Below are 23,547 nucleotides of genomic sequence, written 5' to 3'. Positions count from 1 at the left end.
TGTTTTTTTTGTTTTTTTTTTTAACATTAATTTATTTAGTGAGGTGTCTAAAATGTGCATGTTCCTGGGTCAGTGCGCAACACAAGGAAGACAACAGGTTTATTGAGATATAATTCATATACCATACAATGCATCCATTTAAAGTGTACAGAGCTGTGCAACCATCACCATCACTTCTAGAACATTTTCACCACTTCACAAAGAGATCCCATAGCCATTGGTAGTCACCTCCCATCCCCTCTCCCCCAACTCCTGACAAGCACTAGTCAGCTTTCGGTCTCTATGGATGTTTCTCTTCTGAACATTTCATATGAATAGAATCACACACCGTGTGGCCTCTTGTGTCTGGCTTCTTTCACTTAGTGTAATGTTTTCAGGATTCCTCCATGTTGATGTACGTATTCATCCTTTTTTATTGCTGAATAATATTCAAGTGTATGAATTTACCACATTAAAAACATTCATTATTTGTTGGACATGTTTCCACTCTTTAGTTATTATGGATAATGCTGCTATGAACATTTGTGTACACATTTTGTATGGACATATGTTTTTGTTTCCCATAGGTATATACAGAGGAGTGGAATTGCTGAGTCATATATATACATATATATTAACTCCAGGCTAGCCTTTTGAGGAACTGCCAGGCTGGTTTTCCTCCTTGTTTATTAATATTAAGAAGTTCTCCTCAGCTGATGGTTTTTGCAAAAGTGACTCTTCTAACTCTATAAAGGCAGTTGACACTAGAAAACAAGCACAGTAGGCTTTTCTTCATCGTCAAAGATTCAACATGTGAGCTGTGAATAGCCACTTTCAATGAAGGAAACCAGTGGAAAGCTTAGCGTAACCTTGAGTAACTGCCCCAAAGCTTTTATTCTTATTTATTTCATTTTTTAAAATTTTTCTTTATTGTTGAAAGTATTACAGATACCGGCTTTTCCTCTCCCATTGACCTCCTCAACCCTGTCCCTCGGCCTACCACACTATTGTCTGTGTAGCGTATGAAACAAATTTAATAAATGATGGTAACATAATAGCTAACATCTGTTGAACACTTCAGATATTCCAGGCAGTCCAGGAAGCATGGTAAATGTATTTTATCATCTAATTTCAGAAACACTAACTTGTTTTAGAATCCTTACATTCTAGATGTAAAAAAAAAAAATCATAAGAATGACAGGCAGCTATGTTTTATCTGTATTAATGACTAGGTAGGAAAAAAAAAAGAGTTTAGCTTGAAGTAACAAAAACAGAAACAAAAGATGAACTCCCTTAAATGAAAAAGTGTTCAGAAGAGACTCACTCATTGAGGGCATTTTATTGTCAGGAAGCAGCAAATAGAGTGAATTACTGTTATTTATTCTGGCTCTGTATACTCACATACTATCTCAAGGTTTGAGGGGTTTTTTTTTGTTTGTTTTTTTACAGGTACATGGAATTTGTTGCCAAGTAAAATGTGATAGAAGCTAGTAAATATTAACTGAAAAGAGAAATGAAAAAATTGTCCTTATAAAACATTTTAATTGGCTTTTGTTAAAAAGTTTCCTGTTGCAAAATGCCTACCTTTTGCCTCGTATGAAAATTCACTTGAATAGGTTTTTCTGCCATAACCTACTTCAAAGACCAGTGAGTACACATAAACAAACAGAAATGAGAAACAGAACTTACACAGTGTTTTGTTTGTGATATGTTTAAAGTACAGAAGGATAAATTCATATTCATCATAGCAAATGTTAAGGCCACAAAAGCCACAACTTGTAAAGAATAATTATAATTTGTATGGTAATGGCCATTTCCTACAAAAAAAAACTATAACGTATGTCAGGGAATCCACAAGTAGGCTCTTCTTGGAAATAAAATCCAAAGTTATCAATTTACTTCAGGATATTAGGTAAGAAAAGAAATAACGAGTGTCTAAATGAAAAGTACACTGTGTTGATTCTGATTTTGTGTGAAGTTGACCAATAGGAATTTCTCATTTGGATTAAAATTATGAATCCACAACTATGAAAAAAATGTAGAAGCATAATTCTTTTCAATGAACTCTACGTTGCCCTTAGAACTGAAGGCCATGGGAAGAATCCCTACCCTAATTTCTGCTTTAGTCCTTAAATCCAGTTACCAGCTGCTTGCAGTCTTCCTCATTCCTTAGGAAAGACTAGACCTTTCTCTTTAGCAACCGATCCAGGAACTAGATTTCAGCACACTAACCACATCTTCCTTTTCTGTGTCATACTTGTATGCTTTTGGTCCTGAAAAGAAGTAAATGTAGCCTAAAAGAGACAAAGTTGAAATTGTGGTTACTGAAAATGACTTGCAAATGTGTAAATGGGAGGATGTGTAAACTGTCATTTTCTTGAGGTGGCACCAAAGGGGAATTGGGAATGTGTCAGGTGGCAATTAGCAAGCTCTCTGCACAGTTCTCACTGAGCCCTAGAACCGGACACCTCTAACTTCTCAATCATCTCTCGTCTTCTCTCTTCCAGCCAGGTCCAGCCTCCTCCTTGGGGTCATCTGATGTGTCAAGTTCAATGATGCTTGGTGCTTCTGCTCAGGCTGTTCCCCTCCAGGAAGTCTCCTCCCCTTTCGTTCCCTAGTCAAACCTCTAGCTGAGGTCCCACCATGAAATCTCCAACTATGATCTGTTCTTTCTCAGGTCATCTCTTGCTATTATTGTGAAGACTACCACACGATTCAACACCAAATTATAGCTAGTCCTGTTTTCTAGCAATTTAATCTGTGTTGGATGGAGGGGATTCCCGAAGATATTAACCATTCTGCGAGAGCAGAGACCATATCGGGAACTGTCTTTGCATTTCTGAAGTGCCCAGCTCTGTGCTATATTCTTAAAAAGAATGTGTTGACTGGTTCAAAAGATTCAATTAAACGTATTCAACCCAGTTCAATTCAAGTCACCTTCCCAAACTATGTGTTGAATTTCAGGAGATGAGGGATGGAGTGGGGAAAGACACTGGGAAAGTTGAGAGTATGCGCATTTTAAAGATAAACATGATAATTTTGACCAGGTAAACTTTATAATGTAGCTGACTAATGGACTGAAGCTATACTTTTAAAACTTTCCTTTCTCAAAGAGAGAACCACAACCTCGGACCTTTTATAGTTGTTCTTCCTAGGGGTTAATCTGGTTAGCTAAATTTATAAAGGGCTCAGGATCAAAGATAAGAATGAAGGACTCCCATTTGGAAACCCATTTTTTTCTGTTACGTTAAAACCCAGATTTCTTGTTACAATTCCACAAAGAAAGTTTTTTGGTGGAAATACTCACCATTTAATTCCACAGCAGCATCTATTTGTCCATTTACTCCTGAAAATTCCTCTTCAGTATTCTTTGGATAGTCTTTTTCCATTTTCCTTTTTCGTTCATCATAGCTGGAGGAAGTATTATTTCATAAAAGAGGTTTTTATTGATTGTAGTGACATTGTACTAGTCAGGCATATTTAGCCAGGACTGTCTTATGATTTACTTTAAATCTCTCTCTCTCTCTCTCTCTCTCTCTCTCTCTCTCCTGCTCCCCCCAGGTTCTTGAGATTCTGGGACCACTAGCTTTCTCTAAAGCAGCGGTTCTCAACCTATGGGTCGCGACCCCTTTGGCAGTCGAACGATCCTTTCACAGGGGTCGCCTAAGACCATCCTGCATATCAGATATTTACATTACAATTCATAACAGTAGCAAAATTACAGATATGAAGTAGCAACGAAAATAATTTTATGTTTGGGTCATAACATGAGGAACTGTATTTAAAGGGCCAGAAGGTTGAGAACCACTGCAGAGTTTCTTTAAAAAATTGTCACATCTATTGCTTAGAAGTAGTTATTCTACTACTATATATTATAGCAAAATGTTCTCATAATTTAAAAAATGTTCCCTTTCGAAAGGAACTCTACATATATTTCATGCTTTATTTACTGTTTTAATTATCCTCTCTCTCTCCCTCTCTCTCTCTCTCTCTCTCTCTCTCTCCTCCATCCCCACCCCATGTATGAATTTCTTGGCTCACCAAACAGGTGAAAGTCCTTCATAGAGGCTCTTATTCATGGGCTTCTTGTTATTCACCCACAGAGGTGGGACTGAACAAATAATGCACAATGAATGAATAAATGTGTGAAAGATCAGTAGGTAAAGATAAACAAGAAAACCGGGTATAACTGAGCTCCGCTTTTTAAATCAATTCAATTGAATTACATTGCTTTTGTTTTCTGGGAAGATTATATGACTGACCTAATAGCTTAGGTAACTTTTCTGGATCAGCAACCACCATTCAGCGATAACTCTCAAGATCGGTCAATGCATCTCTTTGTGATCAAAATTACTCAGCTTGTAAAAAAGACTGTGACTTGCATGAATCACCGTATGAATCATTGTATGAGTTCAGTTTGTAGGCAGAGCAGACTCTCATCTCGTCAGGAAGACTTCATTAAAGTGCACGGAAGTCCCTTCTTCATCAGCACAGAACTCCCAGTGATGACATTCCCGGGGTGGCCACCCAAGTCCTTTCCCACCAAAAGGTTAGACAATTTTTCCTGGTGTCTGAACCACTGGGCAGTTGCCTGTGGCAACAGATAATACCCACTTTCTCCTGAAGTGTCCTTCTCCTGTGGCTAAGAATACACAGGCCTGTGACAGATGTCTTAGGATACTGAGTAGAAGTTAAACATTGGGAAAAGAGTCAAGCTGAAACTAGCCCGGTGGATATGGGGCTCTGAGGATGGGAGTGACAGCTAACTTTCCCAAACTCCCTTTGCAGGAGAGCCATGAGAGCCTTCACTGCAGCACAAATGAAAATAGGAACCATTTACTGTATTTCATCATCTTCGGACATGCCAGCTCAATGAGAGGGAAGGAATGACTGCAAGGTATCAGGTGTGAAGTTAGGGAAAAAATGGAGACAAAAAAGGGGAACAGTCTAGGCACGTTGGCTCCCTCAGGGCCTAGAGTTCTTTTGCTCACTTTGTTCCAGAATCTGAAATCTGGAGAGCACAGGTTGTTCACATGGTAATCTTTGTTCACCAGGTTGTTTTCCTTCTTCCACTTCCCTGAGGCAGTCCTACTGAGGAAGTGGAAGCTCTGATGGGTAGGAATAAGGAAGATCATTTTAAAGCTGGAAATATTTGGGGGAAAAGAATGCAAAGCTGCTACCAGGCATTTGGTATGTCTGTAGATACAGAGGGGATCACAGTGGGAGGGTAACAGATCACGTAACCTATTTTGAATTCTTAGCCTAATGTTGACCTATGCTCAGGAAAAATGGTGGAATGACCTTCATATCTTTATCCTCTTTTGTCTGTTCTGATACAGGTTTCGAAGCTGAACTGTTATAATTACAGCTCCTTACATTTGTGTATGTTTGACAGACATTTATGAGTGATTTTGAGAACTTAATCCCCATTTATATTGCTTTATGGTAAATTCTGTCTCAGTTCCGAACAAGTGACTGACTAAAGAATATTTACAGGGAAACCTAATACAAGTTGGGATCTGCTTGTATGATATCAAAATTGGATGGAGAAGTATGGGAAGTAAGAAAGGACAGAGCAAAGATCTGTCTTGAGAATAGAGATAAAGCTTAAATAATACAGAAATACATTTTCAAGAAAAAAGATGACTATTAATTCAATAGAAAACCTGAAAAAGAAAAATTTCTATTTTTATCTGTCTGCTTAGTTCACTGAGGTGGGCGGTGGTAACATCTAAAATCTTATGTATGCATAGAGTGTCCCCAAAATGTATACACACACTTTGAATAATTATAAAGGCAGTGTTTATTAAAATACATGTCATTTTCAAAGTTATCAGCTATTAAAGTGTGTATACATTTTTGGGGGGACACCCTGTATATTCAGAGGATAACAAAGGTAATAATATTATATGACAATAAAATTTCAGAAGAAAACTTAGCAAAGCAATGTCCAGTTGCAAATTTTAATTCTCAATCATATTTATAGAAACCTAGACAAAGTCCTTGGCAAAATTGTGAAATTACTATTTATTTCCTCCAGCTCTTCTACCACTGATATATTCTTTTCTGCCCTCTTGCCTCCTGTCCTATAACTGCTTTCCAAAGAGCATTACTCTCAACAAACTTCATTTCAAAGTAACAGCCGGACACAAAAATCACCATTTTGAGATTATCTGATAACATATTAATATTTCATTTGAATCTTTTATGTAGACATATGTAGACAGGGCCTATGTAACTAATACAGGGTCACCTACTTTTCATTTTACTAAGTAAGAACATTACCATCCAACCACCAAAAAAATCACCACCTATTTTCATTACCATTTCACAAAGAAAAGAAACTTTAACACCAAAAAATCAGAAAGGACATACTCTCAGAATAAAAGATGGTTCTTGCCAATAATGTGTCTTTATCCTGACACGGGCCCCACTCCCCAACATGCCTAATATTGTGATGCTGTTCTTATTTTGTTATGGGCTCATAAAAACGTTGTGATGAGCTAGCCCTTGATTTGTGGACAAACATTTGAGATTTTCTGTTACAGAGCAAAGGACACAACATGTACAGTCAGATGACTCTGTTGCAGGCTCTGTGATCAGGGGGAAGTGCTCAGAGCTGTGAGCTCTGGCTTCCTCATCTGGATCGTAGTGGTCCTGAGGATGAGAGACAGTTTACACACACACACACACACACACACACACACACACACACACTATACAGTGTGTCCCCCCCAAAGAGTGCATACACACTTTAACAGCTGATAACCTTTGAAAATAAAATTTATTTTAATAAACACTGCCTTTATAATTATTCAAAGTGCGTGTGTACATTTTTGGGACACCTTATATATACACATAAGATTTTAGATGTTACCACTACCACAAAATATGTAGACACACAAGCCATAAGATGTGGTTTATTTTGGCACCAGGAACCATTAACTTTGGCTAGTATGAGGTTAAGTGAACTTGTGATTCAACCTGGGATTCTAAATCATCAGTGAGTTTAATCTTTACCTAATCTTTAAACACACTTTATCAGGATAATAGTTTGCAATGGCAGGCACGGCTGTAGAGAGGTGGAGAAAGGAGGGCTGGAGAATGTTGGAGGTAGTCCAGAGAATTTAGCAAGAAAGGGATTAAGATTAAGGAGATCTGGGTGGGGGCAAGGGGGAGAGATCAGCCAAAGGACTTGTCTGCATGCATATAAGCCTAACCAATGGACACAGACAAGGGCGGGGGGGGAGGGCATGAGTGGGGGTGGGGATGGGAGGGCAATGGGGCGACAAGGACACATATGTAATACCTTAATCAATAAAGAAAAAAAGATTAAAAAGATCTACTGGTATGTTGAAGATTTTACTGAAGGTAAAAGGAAATTATATAATGAGGTAAGAATCATGGGTATGGGTATTTTAATCGACAGTAAATAAATAAATGGTTAAATGAATGAAGAATGACTATATGTGGTGAATGGGGAAGCCCTCTGAATTTGGATTCAGAAGACATGAAACATTGCCTCAGATAGACTGTATTTAGCTGTGTGACCTTGAGCTAATCACTTAATCTCTCTGATTCGATGTTTTTACCTGTTAAATGGAGATCGCAGTACCTGTGTCTCAAGATTGTTTAGAAAGCAGATGGGAACATAAGAGAAAATACTCAGCCTTGCCTATGTGTTAGGATTCTGTGTTAAATTCCCAACACATAATAAATAATCAATAAGTATTAGATGAATTTAAATGTTAAAAAAGAACTGAATTTGTATTATGAATTTACTGTATACTAACTACCTGCTGAAATCAATTGCATATGTTTTCTCATCACTGAGGTCTTGTCTGTGAAACAAGAAATACCAACTAAATTACCTAAATACCAAGTAAAATGAAGTGACCTAGAATTATTTCATCATTTAATATTGATTCATGTGTATAGATGTTAAATAAATCATTTCTGAGATTTAAACTTCACTAGCAATGTCATGGTGCCACAGATGTTTCATGTGGTATTTTGAGACACATTATCCTGCTCTCCACCTTCATAACACAAGGACTGGGGGACTATTTTGGTAAAGTGCATGTGTTTAATTTTATTCTCAGAACTCAGATTTGTTAGAATTTTGGTTGTGATGATGTTTGTAACCTGTCAATGGCAGCACTGCCTCCATCCTGCCCCCTTTAAAGAACCAAATGAGGAGCTGTGTCTGCTAATGGATGCTTTAAGAAAAATGTGAGGAAGGATTGCAAAAAAGGGAATTTTTTCATAAAGTATCTAAGATATATATATTTTCATGAAGTTTCTTCAAGGAGATTTTTTCCTAGTGAAATGAAAAACTGGAATCTCCTTTGCAGTTAATAGTCCACTTCTAGCCAAGAATCATATGGCTGTCATGGAGGAAGGGGCCTTTGTAATCTACAGCAGTGCGGGTAGAGGGGAGAGTGGTCCGAAAGAAGAGACGGGAGAAGAGTGAGAAGCTGCCATGTCCCATCCCAGACAAGAGTTCAGGAACCAGGACTTGGAACAAAGAATTTGTAACAACGTGGAAAAATATTGATGGTCTCAGTTACTACCTGATTGTATGATGAATCCAAGCTTATCTCTCCAGCCTGAGTTCTCAGTTTAAGACCTGTATGTCCACTCTCCTGTGGACATTTTTATTCCTGGGTCCCACCAGCACATTCTTTCCCCCATTGAATGGCCATAGCATCCTAGTCAAAAATCAACTGACCATTGCCCGGCCAGTGTGGCTCAGTGGTTGAGCATGGACCCAAGAACCAAGAAATCATGGTTTGATTCCCAGTCAGGGCACATCCCCAGGTTGCAGGCCTCATCCCCAGTAGGGCGCGTGCAGGAGGCAGCTGATTGATGATTCTCTTCATTGAAGTTTTTATCTCTCTCCCTCTTTCTAAAATAAGTTAAAAATATATTAATATATATAAATTAAAATAAAATCAACTGACCATAGATATGAGTTTATTTTTGGACTGTCAATTTTATTCCATTGATCTACTATAAGTCTAGCCTTATGTTAGTATCACCTATTGCTTTGTAATAAGTTTTGAAATTGGGAAGTCTGATCTGAGTCCTTAAACTTTGTTCTTTTTCAAGATATTTTGGCTCTTCTGGGTCCTATGAGTTTCCCCATGAATTTTAAGGTCAGCTTGGCAGCTTTTACAAAGAAGTCAGGTGTTATTTTGATAGGGATTATGTTGAGTCTGTAAAACAATTTGAGGAGTATCACCATCTTAAAAATATTAAGGTTTCTAATCCAAGAACATGATATATTTTTCCATTAAGACCTTGTTTATTTTCTTTAAACCATGTTTTGTAATTTTCAGATTATAAGTTTTCAACTTCTTTTGCTAAATATATATCTAAGTGCTTTTTTTATGTAATTGTAAGTGAAATTGTTTCTTCAATTTTATTTTTATTTATCTATTTATTTATAAATATTTTATTTATTTTTTACAGAGAAGAAGGGAAAGGGATAGAGAGCCAGAATCATCGATGAGAGAGATCGATCAGCTGCCTCCTGCACGCCCCCCATTGGGGATGTGCCCGCAACCAAGGTACATGCCCTTGACCGGAATCGAACCTGGGACCCTTGAGTCCGCAGGCCGACGCTCTATCCACTGAGCCAAACCAGTTCGGCCAATTTTATTTTTATATTCTTCATTTAGGTGGCTAGAAATAGAATTGATTTTTGCATATTGAAATCATTCTCTGCAAATTTGCTGAATTCAATTATTAGTTCTAATAGGTTTTTTTTAAAAAAAGAATTTCTTAGGTTTTTCTATATAAAATTTATGTGAACATGCAAATAAATATGGTTTTACTTTCTTTCCAATTTGGATGTCTTTTTTAAAAAATATATATATTTTATTGATTTTTTTTCTTTTTTACAGAGAGGAGGGGAGACGGACAGAGAGCCAGAAACATCGATGAGAGAGAAACATCAATCAGCTGCCTCCTGCACGCCCCCCACTGGGGATGTGCCCTCAACCAAGGCACATGCCCTTGACCGGAATCGAACCTGGGACCCTTGAGTCCACAGGCCGACGCTCTATCCGCTGAGCCAAACCGGTTAGGGCTGGATGTCTTTTAGTTCATTAATTGTTGCTTAATTGTCCTAGCTGCAATCTCCAGTACAATGTTGAATGGAAGTGGTGAGAGTGGAAAACTTTGTCTTTTTCTTGACTTTAGGGGGAAAGTATCCAATTTTTCACTACTGAGTATGATATCAGCTAGAACTTTGCATCAGTTCTTTTTATCAGGTTGAAAACATTTCCTATTACTAGTTTGCTGAGTAGTGTTGTTTTTTAAATCACACAACAGTGTGAGACTTTGTCAAATGCTTTTTCTGCATCTATTGAGATACTTATGCTTTTTAAATTCTATGGTATATTAACTTTCAGATGTTAAACCTATCTGGTATTCCTAGGGAAAATCCCACTTGCACATGGTATGTAACTCTTTCTATATGTTGCTGGATTTGGTTTGATAGTATTTTTGGAGAATTTTTGCATCCATATTCATGATAGATTTTGGTCTGAAGTTTTATTTTCTTGTGATGTCTTTGTCTGGCTTTGGTATCAGGGCAATGCTGGCCTTATGCAATGAGTTGGGAAGTGTTCCATCCTCTTCTGTATTTTGGAGGAGTTTGTGAAAAATTGGTATTAGTTTTTCTTTAAATGTTTTGGCAGAATTCACCAGTGAAGCCATCTGGGCCTGGACTTTTCTTTGTGGGTAGTTTTTTATTGTTATTATGAATTCAATCTCTTCACTTGTTATAGGTCTATTCAGAATGTCTATTTCTTCTTGACTCAATTTCATCATTTTGTACCTTTCTGGGAATTTGTCCACTCATGTGATCTAATTCGTTGGCATGCAATTGTTTATCGTATTCCTTTATAGGGTTGGTTGGAATGTCCCCCTTTTGTTTCTGATTTTAGTAAGTGGAGTTTTCTCTGTTTCAAAGGCTAATTTACTTAGAAGTTTGTCAATTTTCTTGGTCTTCTTAAACAGCTAACTTTTTTGTTTTGTTAATTTTCTCAAATTACTTTTTTATTATCTATTTTATCTATTTTCACTGCAATTTTTATTGTTTCCTTCTTTCTGCTTGCTTTAGGTTTCATTTGCCCTTTTCTCTTTTGGTGTCTCAACATGGAAGGTTAGGTTACTCATTTGAGATTCTTTTTCTTTTTTAATATAGGCATTTTATATCTATGAATTTCACTTTGAGCACTGTCTTCCCTGCATCTATAAATTTTTGTATGTTGTGTTTCCATGTTCACTCATTTGTAAGTATTTTCTGATTTCCCTTGTGATTTCTTCTTTGACCCATTGGTTGTTTTAAGAGTATTGTTATTTAATTTTCACATTTTTGTAAAATTTCCAGTTTTCTTTCTGGTATTGATTTCTAACTTTATTTCTTTGTTATTAGAGAACATATTTTGTATGATTTCAATTGTTTTAAACTTATTGAGACTTGTACTCTGGCCTAACACATCATCTATCCTGGACAATGTTTCACATGCACTTGAGAAGAATATGTATTCTGTTGTTGTTGAGTGAAGTGTTATTCTATAGATATATGTTAGTCTAGTTGGTTTATAGTGCTGTCCAAGTCTTTTCCTTATTGATATTGATGTTTAGTTGTTCTATCTATTATTGAATGTGAGGTATTAAAATCTTCAATAATTATTATTCAATTGTTGTTTTCTTCCTTTATTGTAATCAGCTTTCGGGTCTGTTATCAGGCTCATAATTCTTATATCTTCTTGGTAGAGTGACCCTTTGGTCACTATCAATGTCCCTCTCTATCCCTAAGACATTTTTTATTTTAAAGTTTTTTCCCCCCTGATATTAACATAGTCACTCTTCAGCTTTCTTATTGCATATATATATATATATGATATATTCTAACTTTTTACTTTCAAGCCATTTGTATCTTTAAATCTAAAGTGTGTCTCCTGTAGATAGCACATAGTTTGATCTTGCATTTTTAATCTAATGTGATAATCTCTGCCACTTGATTAGATTGTTTGATCCATTCACACTTAATATTATTAATGTAATTTAATATTATTAATATGATTGAACTTACATTTGCCATTTTACTTTTTGTTTTCTACATGCCTCATGTCTTTTTGGTTCCTCTATTGACCCTTAGATTTTTCTTTTGCATTAATGAAAAAAATTTTAATGTACCATTTTAATTCCTTTCATAATTTTTTCACTTTTTTAAGTTATTTCTTTAGTGCATGCCATATACATCTAAATTTACCATAATCTTCTTCTAACTTAATTCCAGCGAGATATTAAAGCATAACTCTATATAACTCTATTCCCTACCCCTCTCTTTGTGGTATTACTGTTAAACATATTACATCTGTATATGTTACAAACCCCAAAATATATTGTTATAATTACTATTTTATATAACTTAATGTCTTCTAAAGAAGCTGGAAGAAAAAAGAGAAAATATATTTACAGTGTTTGTTATTATAACCTCTTATTATCTTTTCTGGTTCTCTTGTTTGTGTGACACCAGTGTTACTATCTGGTGTCATTTCCTTAGCTTAATACAGTTTTTCTTCCACCCAACGCCTTTGTGCTGTTATTGACAAATATATTTCTATGTCATAAAGGCCTAGCAATATAATTATATACATATTGTTTTATATAGTTAATTTTAAATCCATTAAGAGAAGAAATATACATTGATGCTATCTTTTATAATTACATACTTACATTTACTGGTTCTCTTTAAAAAAAAAAAAGTAGATTTAAATTACTGCCTGGTGACATTTATGTCCAGCCTGAAAAACTTCCTTTAGTATTTCTTAGAAGGCATGTGTACTAGCAATAAATTCTTTCAGTTTTTGCATATGTGGGAATGTCTTTATTTTGCCTGCATTTTTTGAAAAATAGCTTTTCTTTGAACACTTTGAACACGTTTTCCTCTACTTTCTGGCCTAACTGGTTTAGCTGACTTTCAATCTTGCCCCCCCCCTCACATTTAGTCACACTGCTGCAGAATGATATTTTTATAACATAAATCTTATTGGATTCTTCCTTTATTTAAGACATTTAATGATATCCCTCATCTCGAGAAAATAAGACATATGATCTTCCTATGAAAACATAGGTCCTCCACGATCTACACTTGGCTCGCAGCCCATGTTTTAATCTTAGTGAACTTCTTCAGGGTTTTCCCACACACACAGGCTCATTCACACATCAGTGCCTTTGCTTCAACTGCTCTCTTTGCCTGGAAGCCACCCCCACCCGTCCCGCTTCCTGACTGGGAAACTTCTACTCAACTATCAAGATGAAGCTCAGTCATTGCTTCCTCTAAGAATTATTTCTTGGCTATTTCCTCTTCGTTTTGCCCCACTGATCCCTATACAGTCTTCTATTAGGGCACTTGAATTGTTGTTCATTATTTATCCATATATTGGCTCTCAACCGTGAGACTTGCTGAGGGCATTAATAGCACCTAATGTGAATTAAGAACTTATTATATAATATGCATTTCACATTTTTTTCATTCATCCTCACAAGTCTATGAAGTAGATACTATTTCTATCTCCATTTTGAAGATGTTGAAAGAGAGACAGAAAGGTGATCCAAGTTGCCAAAGGACTGATTGCTACTAGAGTTGAGATTAACACTCTTTCACTCCTGCCCAAACTCTCCGACAGCAAACTGCCTCTCTTGGTGTCAGTTTCTAGTACAGAGCCTGATACATAATTATGTCCAATATATGTAGGTTGAATGTGGTCGTTTGGTAATGTATTTTTTAAAATTTAAGATTAAAAGACAAGATTTGATCCCTACTCCTTCTTGTTTTTGTTACTTATTTCTCTTTGATGACTAACTATGTAATCCTTAAGTATACAGTTCCATTTCCAGTATTCCTGGGCATTCAGGAAGGAGAGAATGTGGAAGACTGTGTCCTACATTGCATCAATCATGCCTTCAGTCTGTACAGAAAGAGTGATTTAGGGGTGGAAAGGGGCTGAGACCTGCAGATTTGCAAACCGCTTTACATAAAATTTAGAAAACACTGACCATCTCAAAGAATGATGGCATTGATTGATATACCCCCAGAAACTCCTTAGTGTGGCTTCTGCTCTGCTATTGGTAGGCAAGGGAGAACATTTACAGGAGAAATTAGCCATAGGTGATGGGAGCAATGTAAAGAAGAAGAAAAAAAAACTGGCTGTATCACTGGGTTCTGCTAGAAAGAGGAAAGGAAGGAATAAAAGTAAATGGATGTGTGGGGAAGTACCCTTGTTGGTAAATAAAAACCCTTGGACCGACGTGTGCCCTCCTGCTTCCAACCCAACCCTAAGTGCGATCACTTGCTTAGAATATATTTTTGCTCCTCTCTTTGCAGTCAAGGGGAAAAAGCAATGCCAAAGTGAGAACTGGGAATAAGGGGGAGGTGTGCAGAAGCAGAGCTTGGCAAAGAGCTGTATTCATCCTTCAACATGAATCAATTAAGGATAGAAACTCAGTAGGTGAAATAAGATGTGACCCTATGTGCAGTGATTGGCTGACATATGACACCTTATTCAGATCTGCTATAATAACCTCCAGCAAGACAGGCAATGGAAATGATTAATAATGAATTTTGGATAAAAAGAATCCTCATGTTCTAGGTTGGATAAAAGGACTCAGGAATAAGGCCTTTTCCTTTCAGCAGAACTTTCCTATAGTCATAGGAAAGAGCCCATAGTCATAACCATGTCCTATTGCACAAAATCAGAGTATTCTGAAATGCACTGGTACTCACATAACAGGGAGCCAGTTCTCCTCCCAGGCATTCCCAGTGGGTAGTTATGTATTTGGGGGTGCCGCATCCACTCTTTTAGGTCACTGGGGGTCCAGTTAATGAGTGCATTAAAAGATCAGGATGTTTGGTGTCCTAGTGACCAAAGAATGGTATTATTGAATTAATGTTTCACTTATCATTTGGATGGCTCCATATCTTGAAGACAGTGTCAACCCTCAGTAAATGGCCAAGCGCCAATGTGCCTGTTGCAAACTCGCCTTGCATTTATGTCTGCAAATGCTTTTTTCCTTCCCATTGAATACATCTGGGCAATAAAAAGGAGGAAATGCATACCTGTAGTATTCATCGCCCACAAAGAAGAGAGTCTTCTGAGCATCCTTGAGATAGACGGCGGCATCTATTCGCTGGACGTACCTTGGAAACCCAAAGTCGTAAATAGTCCGAGGAGGACCTTGTATGTGGAATCCTCTCGTTATCCAGTAGTGGGGGCCTAACAACAGAAGTTAAAGTTTACAAAAACTCTGTGCCACTTACTGGTGCCCTTCACTCACGAGGATTTCTATGCCGGTCATAAATGGGGCATTTCTGGGATATTTGCCACGGCTATAACCCAATAGGAGAGAGAAGCCTCTAACTATTCAACTCAGTGAAAGACTAAAAATTTGTCCTGGAGGCATCTCCCGACCACAAATGAGACAAAGGTAAATAAAATGCCCTGGCAAAGGTACAGCAGCAAAGGTATTGCTCTCCTCACATTGGTTTCCATGCTGGCTTTTGTTCATTAGAGGCTCTCAGGAGGGTAGGCCATGCCACTCTGAGAAGAGGTCCCAGGGGCAGAAACCAAGTTTCTAGCTCCCTAGGCACTGCCCCTTAGCACAAAGCCTCACTAGGGTAAAGGGTTGGCTCTGAGAACAGTTCGATAGTCATTGTCAATTCTGTCATTGCTACAATACGATGGGTGGCATTTCATACCCCACCTGAGGAGAAGGAGTGACCAAAACATGCTCCATGATCACTGAACAAACGCGGACAGTGCTACATGTTCCAAACACACCGGGCACTGCAGCCTGCCATCCTCTCTTCGAGGAACCGTAGGGTACCTTTAAAGAAGTAAGCGATGCCCCTCTCAGCCACTTCGTAAGCTGCATCCACATTGGACATGAGCTGTGGGAAGGAGCTGGTAATGGTGCTGGGCCGGATCCCTGCCATCAAGTGAACCTGCCGCCGCCAGAAAATCCTATTGGGCAACCCCAAAGAAATAAAGGTCAAGGGTTGATTTAGATCCAAAATTGAACGGAAATGTACTGCAAGCCACACTTCAGCGGCCATTGCTACATGTCTCTTGCCCTTGTCTTATTTTTAAGGGGAATATATATATTTTTTGACCTTGGTAAACAGTTTCTTCTCCCTTTCCATTCTGTTAGCATCTCTACAATCTCCTTTCCTCCATTGATTTGAGGATGGTTAAAATACTGAAGGATATAGCAAGGAAACCGCATCAATTATTCGCACACTTAAGCTATGCACCTTCCTATTTGCAATATCATTTGATACATATTTCCTTTTCCTATTCTGATCTTTTAAACATTAAAATCTCACAAAGATAAATGTGATCCAGGTGAGCATTATGAACATTATATAAATGAGCCCAAACTTTGTGGTTGGAAGGTGCTCATTATTCCCAGTAAAAACACAAAAATGTTAAATGATCATGTTGCTTATATATTTATCTATTAAAAGTATTTGTGCTTTTGAACTGGATGGCTGATTAACAGAAAATCGGGCAACACACAAATTAACTGAGGGTTTACCAACTCATGAATCCACTTACCCAATATTATTTCCATAAAATATGGCAGGATACATGAGGCTTGTGAGTTGAAACTTTCAATGTATATGTAGTCCATTTTGATCTTTCAGATAAAAATTATTTTTATAAAATATGAATAGTTGACTCCATAGAAGCTAGAGTCAATATGAAAAATTATCTGTGGATGGGAAAACTGTAATAAAGTTTTGATATTTAACTTTCCATGTAGTGACTTAAGGAACTTCTCAAATTTTATGTTGGGTTTGCCTATTCAATTAATTCAACCAATATTTATGGAACATCAGAGATGAAACATTGAACAAGACCCGGGCTCAGCCCTCAAGGAGCTTGCAATCTAGTATTTAAGACAGATAAGCAATTGGAACATTATAATTCAGGGTGATTAGTTCTACAAAGAGTTAGGTTCCGGATCCTCTGGGAACACACAGAAGGGATACTTAGGGGTTTGGTGAAGGCATCCCAGATGAGGCAATTTGCACTGATGATGAAATCTAAAAGAGAACTATACTAAGAAGGGAAAAACAATTCTTTGTGTTTCCTAAATGGCAGAAAGAAAAGCACATTGTGTTTCAGAAGGTGTAGGCTAGAGTTCTGACTAGTGTCTCCAAACCTCGGTTTCATCAACTCTTAAATGCAAATAATGCCTGGCCTAACCCATGAGATCACTGAGGATCAAAGGAGATAATGCATATGGAAGTGCATTATAAACATATCTTATAATAATAAAAGCGTAATATGTTCATTAGACCAGATGGCTGAACAACCTTCCGGACTACCTTCTGGACAAAGCTGAGGCAGCCACCGCGGCTGAGAGGGCCAAGCCCCTTGCACGAATTTTGTGCATCGGGCCTCTAGTATTTTATAATTATAGAAATTATGATTTACTTAAGCCTTAACTATCCACTTACTGGGCACCCACCATAGACCATACACAGGGGCAGGAGTCCATTTTTAGGGTATCCTGCATCGCCTCAGGCCCTACACATTACAACCTTATCTAGAACACATAACCAGATGAAAAACTGAGACCCAGAATGGCTGAAGGGCCCAAAGTTCATCTGGTGGTTACAGGGAGACAGACCAGAATTAGGCTTCAGCTGTCCTGATTTTCATCACATACCTTATCTCAGCTACTGCTCATTCTCAGGCTGTGATCCTTGGTTTTTCTTTGTTTATAATTTGAGCAATCCGGCCTAGGTTTTTCTGAAGGCAAGAGGGACTGCTTTTTCTTGTCCTTTTTTTCCACCAGCACAAAATGAGCACATGTTTGGGTATCCAAAAGAATTGTCTGGTGACAATTTTGGTGTTACAACTGGGGCTGGGCAGTACTATTGTAGTCTAATGGAGGCCAGGGATGCTGCTAAACATCCCACAATGCACAGGATAGCCCAACACAAAGTTGGGAAACCCTGGTTTAAACACTATTATGACATATTATAATGTATACACTGTATGCATAAGATAGAAATAAACTCTAGTCATCACTTAAAGTATCACAAGTTCCAAAGGAATCCATAGTCATGAAAATTTTCAGTACACTAATGAAAAAAAATTATGTCTGGTGGGTAATAAAACAACAGAGCACGTACTCAGAGGATTTACAACTTTAAAGTTATAGATTACAATAATAAATAAATTAAAATTGACAAAGAAATAGTAGAGTAAATCACCTCCTAATACATCTGTAAATGATTTAAAAAATACAAGCTCCACACCTCCAAATCCATGAGCTAGTTGGAAAAGAATAGCTGCAGAATGTATTGAAACTGGTAATGAAAACAGATAAATCACATCAATAGTCTGTAATCTGATCTTTGATAAAGAAGACAAAACAATGGAATTTATTGATTTTGTGGACCTGCAGATTAGATATTTAGCTTCACTATTTATCTCTGTGAGCCCAGGAGCCAACACTGTACCTGGCACATAATGAGGGCTCAATAAATATCTGTGGGTGAAATATATTGGTGCCAGAATGTTGAGCAGAACTTCTTTGATCATTAATTTTTATAGTCTCTGAAATTTTCATTCCCTTGTATGAAAGAACAGCAACTACTTCATGATGTTTGAGATTAGGCCACTTGTAACCTTCACCTGGTCCTTTGCAGCTCTAAGCCAGTCCTGTGAGCTCCTTGGGGGCAGGGTCATGTATTAGTCATCTTTTAAACCAGCAGTTCTCAACCTGTGGGTCTCGACCCCTTTGGGGGTCGAATGACCCTTTCACAGGGGTAGCCTAAGACCATTGGAAAACACATATATAATTACATATTTTTTGTGTGATTAGTCACTATGCTTTAATTATGTTCACTTTGTAGCAATGAAAATACATCCTGCATATCAGATATTTAGATTACGATTCATAACAGCAGCAAAATTACAGTTATGAAGTAGCAACGAAAATAATTTTATGGTTGGGTGTCATCACAACATGAGGAACTGTATTAAAGGGTCACAGCATTAGGAAGGTCGAGAACCACTGTTTTAAACCTTGATTTAGCAGAGTGCCTGGCACATCTAGGGACTTGATCCATGTTGGTCAAACCTTTGTTCCTTTTTGTGATACCCAACCATCTTCATTCCACCTCCCTAACCTGATCCCATCAGCCTTTCATTTTTAGGAGATGCCTTCATCTCCGATTTGCTGGACTGTCAAGGTAATTCAGCACGAGCTGAATAGACACCTTGATTTTCCATCCTCTTCAACCTTTTACTCTCCTTGACGCTGTTCTCTGTTATTCTGTTCCCCAGTTTCAGTGGGGGAAGAGGTGCCTTTCTTCTTTCTTTCTTTTTGATGCTCACAATTGAACTGCTGCTCCTCTGCCCTGAGGTTTGGTGATGTGGTGCAGTGACAGAAGCAAGGAATGTTTGAAACCTTGTTTCATCATTAGTCACTTAATTTTTCTGAGACTCAAGTACCTTCTGTTAAATAAGAGTGAGAGCAATGACAATATCTGTGCTAATACTTCAAAGGATCAATTGAGATCATGCATATGGAAGCACTTAATAAACTCTGGACTACTCTTACAATTATTTGCAGATACTTTGGAAAGACAGGTTTTCACTCTATATATTTATTAATTGATGACATATATTACATAAACTTAGAGCTTATCAATAGAGTCAAGTTTCTTTTTATATATATCTTCCTGATAGAAAATATTTCTGTCACTGGAAACTTTGAAGTACAAACTGCCACCTCTGGCTGAGCAGCCATTCCTTCTGAGAGTTCACTAACCAGGCTTGCTTCTATCAGAATACTGTAGAGGCCAAGAAGTCCACTGTCGGAAGCCAATTCCAGCATGCCATAATTTCAAGAGTTTCATCAAAAGGTTGATGGAACTTGGGGACTCAACAGGGGTGAGTCACGCATGTGGTCACCTGTTGGGAATGGCTGAAGGCATTTCCCTAAACCTGAATAGGATATATTAAATCGATTGCTTGGCTGCCAGACAGCTCAGGGCATCTTAATCTACATGTTATTGCCTCCTACTGGCCAAACACCTGAACAGCCGTAGGCTAATTCTTCCATTCTGACAATGGACTCTGTATACGAAATCCTGACCCTTTGAAGTGTGTATCTCCATCTCGCCTCAGGACAAATTGTGTTAAGAAAAGGCATGGGGTCCTGAGACGAGGAGAACTTAGAACTTAGATCTTAGTTTCCTTTAAGCTAAGCTCCTCTGACCCCATATGCCTTTCAAAATTATGCTTCGTCTCTGGACTCCTATTTAATCTATGCACAACCTTCTCCAGATTTCCTGAACCCTTCTAGATGCTGGGACAAGAACCCTGGCAGTCCACCATGCAGCATCTCATGAGCCCAAGCAAAATACAGCTTACAAAATTAAAAACCCATGTTGAGACAGTGCTGCAGGTTAAAAATAGTCAAAGCTGTGCATGGTGCCCTTAAATTACCTGTCTATAACCATCTCAGAAGACAGTGGGGAACCATATTTACAAGCCACAACCCTCCTTCATCAGAAGGAGGGACTTCAGAAGTAACAATGAGTCAGGGATCTAAGCCTGTAGCTGATGGTGATATTCTTTTTTTAAAAAAATAATTTTTTTATTGATTTCAGAGAGAGGAAGGGGGAGAGAGAGAGACAGATTGAAACATCAATGATGAGAGAGAATCATTGATTGGCTGCCTCTTGCACACTCCCTACTGGGGATTGAGCCCACAACCTGGGCATGTGCCCTTGACCAGAATCGAACCCAGAACCCTTCAGTCCGCAAGCCAATGCTCTATCCATTGAGCCAAACCAGATAGGGCAGATGGTGATATTCTTGATTGTATCCTTAACATGACATTGTGTAAAACTCAGAATATATCTGAGAGATGCAAATATCATTTTGGTGTGGCTGTAATTCATTTACCTCTTCTTTTCCCTAAGTGCTTGAGGAAATCTGGGATAGTCTCAATATATTTTCATCTATTATAAAGAATAAAATATGTAAATTAAACATATATGACTTATTACACCTGAAGTTCATTTCTTTCCAAACGGAACATTTGAATGTAGCAGCATACCTATGGAGACTGTGAAACAACCTCACAGTGACTTTACAAGGTACTGCATTCCATCTTGCTTTGGAAACAAATAATGTGGTTATTACATCTAGCGTCTGAAATGTCTCATCAGCAGACAATGTTGGTGATGGGAAATTCCAGGCTTGCGGTTGGGAGAGAACAGACGGGAGCCCTTTCATAATGGCCCACAGGTTGCCATTGTAGCTGTGACTTGAAAGAATTCTTTGTTCTCTGCCCAGGCTTAGCAAGCCATTTGGGACTTTTGGCGACAGCCGGCAAGGAATCAGCGCAATAGAGTCATGGGATTCTTTCTCTGCAGGACACAGTAGGAGGCTGTACAGCAAGGCAGTTAGGAGCACAGTCTCTGCCCTAGGACAGTGTAGGTGCAGGTCCCAGTTCCACCCCTCACGAGCAATGTGTGCTCAAAGAAGTTGCTTATCCTTTCTGTATCTTCTAAGAAGAGAATAACAATTCATACATCACAAGGGCTATTGTAAGGATTTGATAGCAAAGTGTTTAGATAGTAAGTACTGAACACACTCAAGTCACTATTAATTTCAGGTAACGCCTCATTTTAAAATGGAGGAGGAGAGGTTCAAGGTCCCATGGTGAGTTAATGGCAAGTCCAGTGCTAGGACACCACTCACAATCCCTCCCTGACTCATTTCTGCATGTCTCTTGTATCTATGCCTCCTTTCTAGTCTGTTACCACCCTCAGTATTTATACCCAAGACTTTGTCAAAAGATGTAGCTGCTTCAAATAGTCACTAGGAATTGCTAAATGCTCATAGGTTGATAGAGCCCTTTAAAAAATGCTTTTAAAAGAAAACAATTATAATTGCATGGCAAGGCGTAGTATCTTTAACTTCACTGTATCCTTTGTCCCTACCACAGTCACTGATATTTGCCAAAAGAATAAGCTACATGCTACAGGATGGCTAGCATCTCATTTCTTTGTCAGTGAATGAGTGCTACATGCACCCCTCTGGGTAATGTAAAATATGACAACGTTGTCCCTTGAAGCCAGTGTTACTGAGCATGGTGTTCCAGGTTCCTCCTGCTCTGTCTCTTGCCAATCACACCTGAATCAATGCCTACCAATTCTGTTTAGTTTTGCTTTTGATAATAGTCAATAAAAAGTCAATAATCAATGCCTTAATAAAAAATCAATAAAATAAATAATAATAAATACCTCAAGTTTCTAAGCCTCAATCCATTGTTCAAAACTTGTGATTCCCACTCCTAAACATTTATTGTGATCACTATGTGTTTGGCACGTTACTTGCCCACGGTCAGAATTTAAACCAACTTAGCCTGATGCTAAAGCCTGGGTTCCTGGGCTCTGCTCTATTTTGCCTTTGAAAAGTTGATGCCCATCCAATTGTTAAAGATTTAGCTTAAACTGTTCTTAATTTTTAAAAACTAGAAATAAAAAATTAGAAATAATCTAGATGTTCATAAATATGGGACTGCTTAAATAACTAATAATATATCTATTCATTGGAATAATATACAGAGAAGGGCCAAAGTAGGTTTACAGTTGTCTGTATGGAAAAGAACACAATAATTAATAAATAATAATACAAGAATAAACTGTGTTTTGCATACTCATAACTGTATACCTACTTTTGCCCCCATCCTGTATAAGTATATAAAATAAAAATAAAAATGAAAATTCATTGACATGGAAAAATAAGGTGGTGTTGAGTGAAATAGTTTATAAATTATTTTTTAAAATATATTTTTATTGACTTCAGAGAGAAAGGGAGAGGAAGAGAGAGATAGAAGCATCAATAAGGCGAGAGAATCATTGATTGGCTGCCTTCTGCACGCCCCACACAGGGGATGGAGCCCACAACCCGGGCATGGGCCCTGACTGGGAATCAAACTGTGACCTCCTGGTTCATAGGTCAACCATTAAGCCACGCCGGCCGGGCTATAAATTATTTTCTTCACACTTTTAGGACAACCTCATTGTCTTAAGCACATCTTAGGCTTACCGGTCCTTGAAGAGTAGAAGCTCCTTCCCCAGCATTGTCACCGCATCAAAGGATGAGCTGGAGTCACAGAGGTCAGGGTTGGACGGGTTATGAGGAGGCACATTTGGCACAGTGGGCTTCCCTGGGAATGGTTTCCGAGGTCCTAGGATTCAAAGCGACTTGGTCAAATGGCACTAGGAATCGAGTTTGTACACTTCTGCTACAGAGACCTCACTGCGTCTGACAAGGTGATAAAGAGCATGTCTGTGGATGGCTTGCATCCAGCCCTGGTTCGCATCCAGCTTCACTAGTTACTGAGTGTGTGAAAAATGTGCAAATAATCAAACCTCTCGAAGCCTGTTTCCTTACTAACAAAATGGGCGGTGCAATAATACCTACCTCAGGTTTCTGTGAGAATTCT

The 23,547-nt window shown here is 38.1% G+C and overlaps 1 protein-coding gene across 1 annotated transcript in view; it reads right to left on the bottom strand.

Moving 5' to 3' along the window:
• Positions 1 to 1,858: 1,858 nt before the first annotated feature.
• MMP20 (matrix metallopeptidase 20) overlaps positions 1,859 to 23,547 on the bottom strand; it is a 37,599-nt gene continuing 15,910 nt past the window's right edge. The window contains exons 6-10 of the mRNA XM_070426914.1: positions 23,148 to 23,289; positions 15,886 to 16,022; positions 15,119 to 15,275; positions 3,287 to 3,390; positions 1,859 to 2,273 (exon numbers count right to left, since the gene is read on the bottom strand). Coding sequence (XP_070283015.1) covers positions 2,173 to 2,273; positions 3,287 to 3,390; positions 15,119 to 15,275; positions 15,886 to 16,022; positions 23,148 to 23,289 — 641 coding nt within the window. The 3' untranslated portion in view covers positions 1,859 to 2,172. The remainder of the gene's footprint in view (positions 2,274 to 3,286; positions 3,391 to 15,118; positions 15,276 to 15,885; positions 16,023 to 23,147; positions 23,290 to 23,547) is intronic.

This window comes from Myotis yumanensis, unplaced genomic scaffold (assembly GCF_028538775.1).
Source record: "Myotis yumanensis isolate MYYU_CA2020_CCGP unplaced genomic scaffold, mMyoYum1.0.hap1 SCAF_10, whole genome shotgun sequence".
NCBI classification, from domain to species: Eukaryota; Metazoa; Chordata; class Mammalia; order Chiroptera; family Vespertilionidae; genus Myotis; species Myotis yumanensis.
This window is presented reverse-complemented; position numbering and strand designations above follow the sequence as displayed.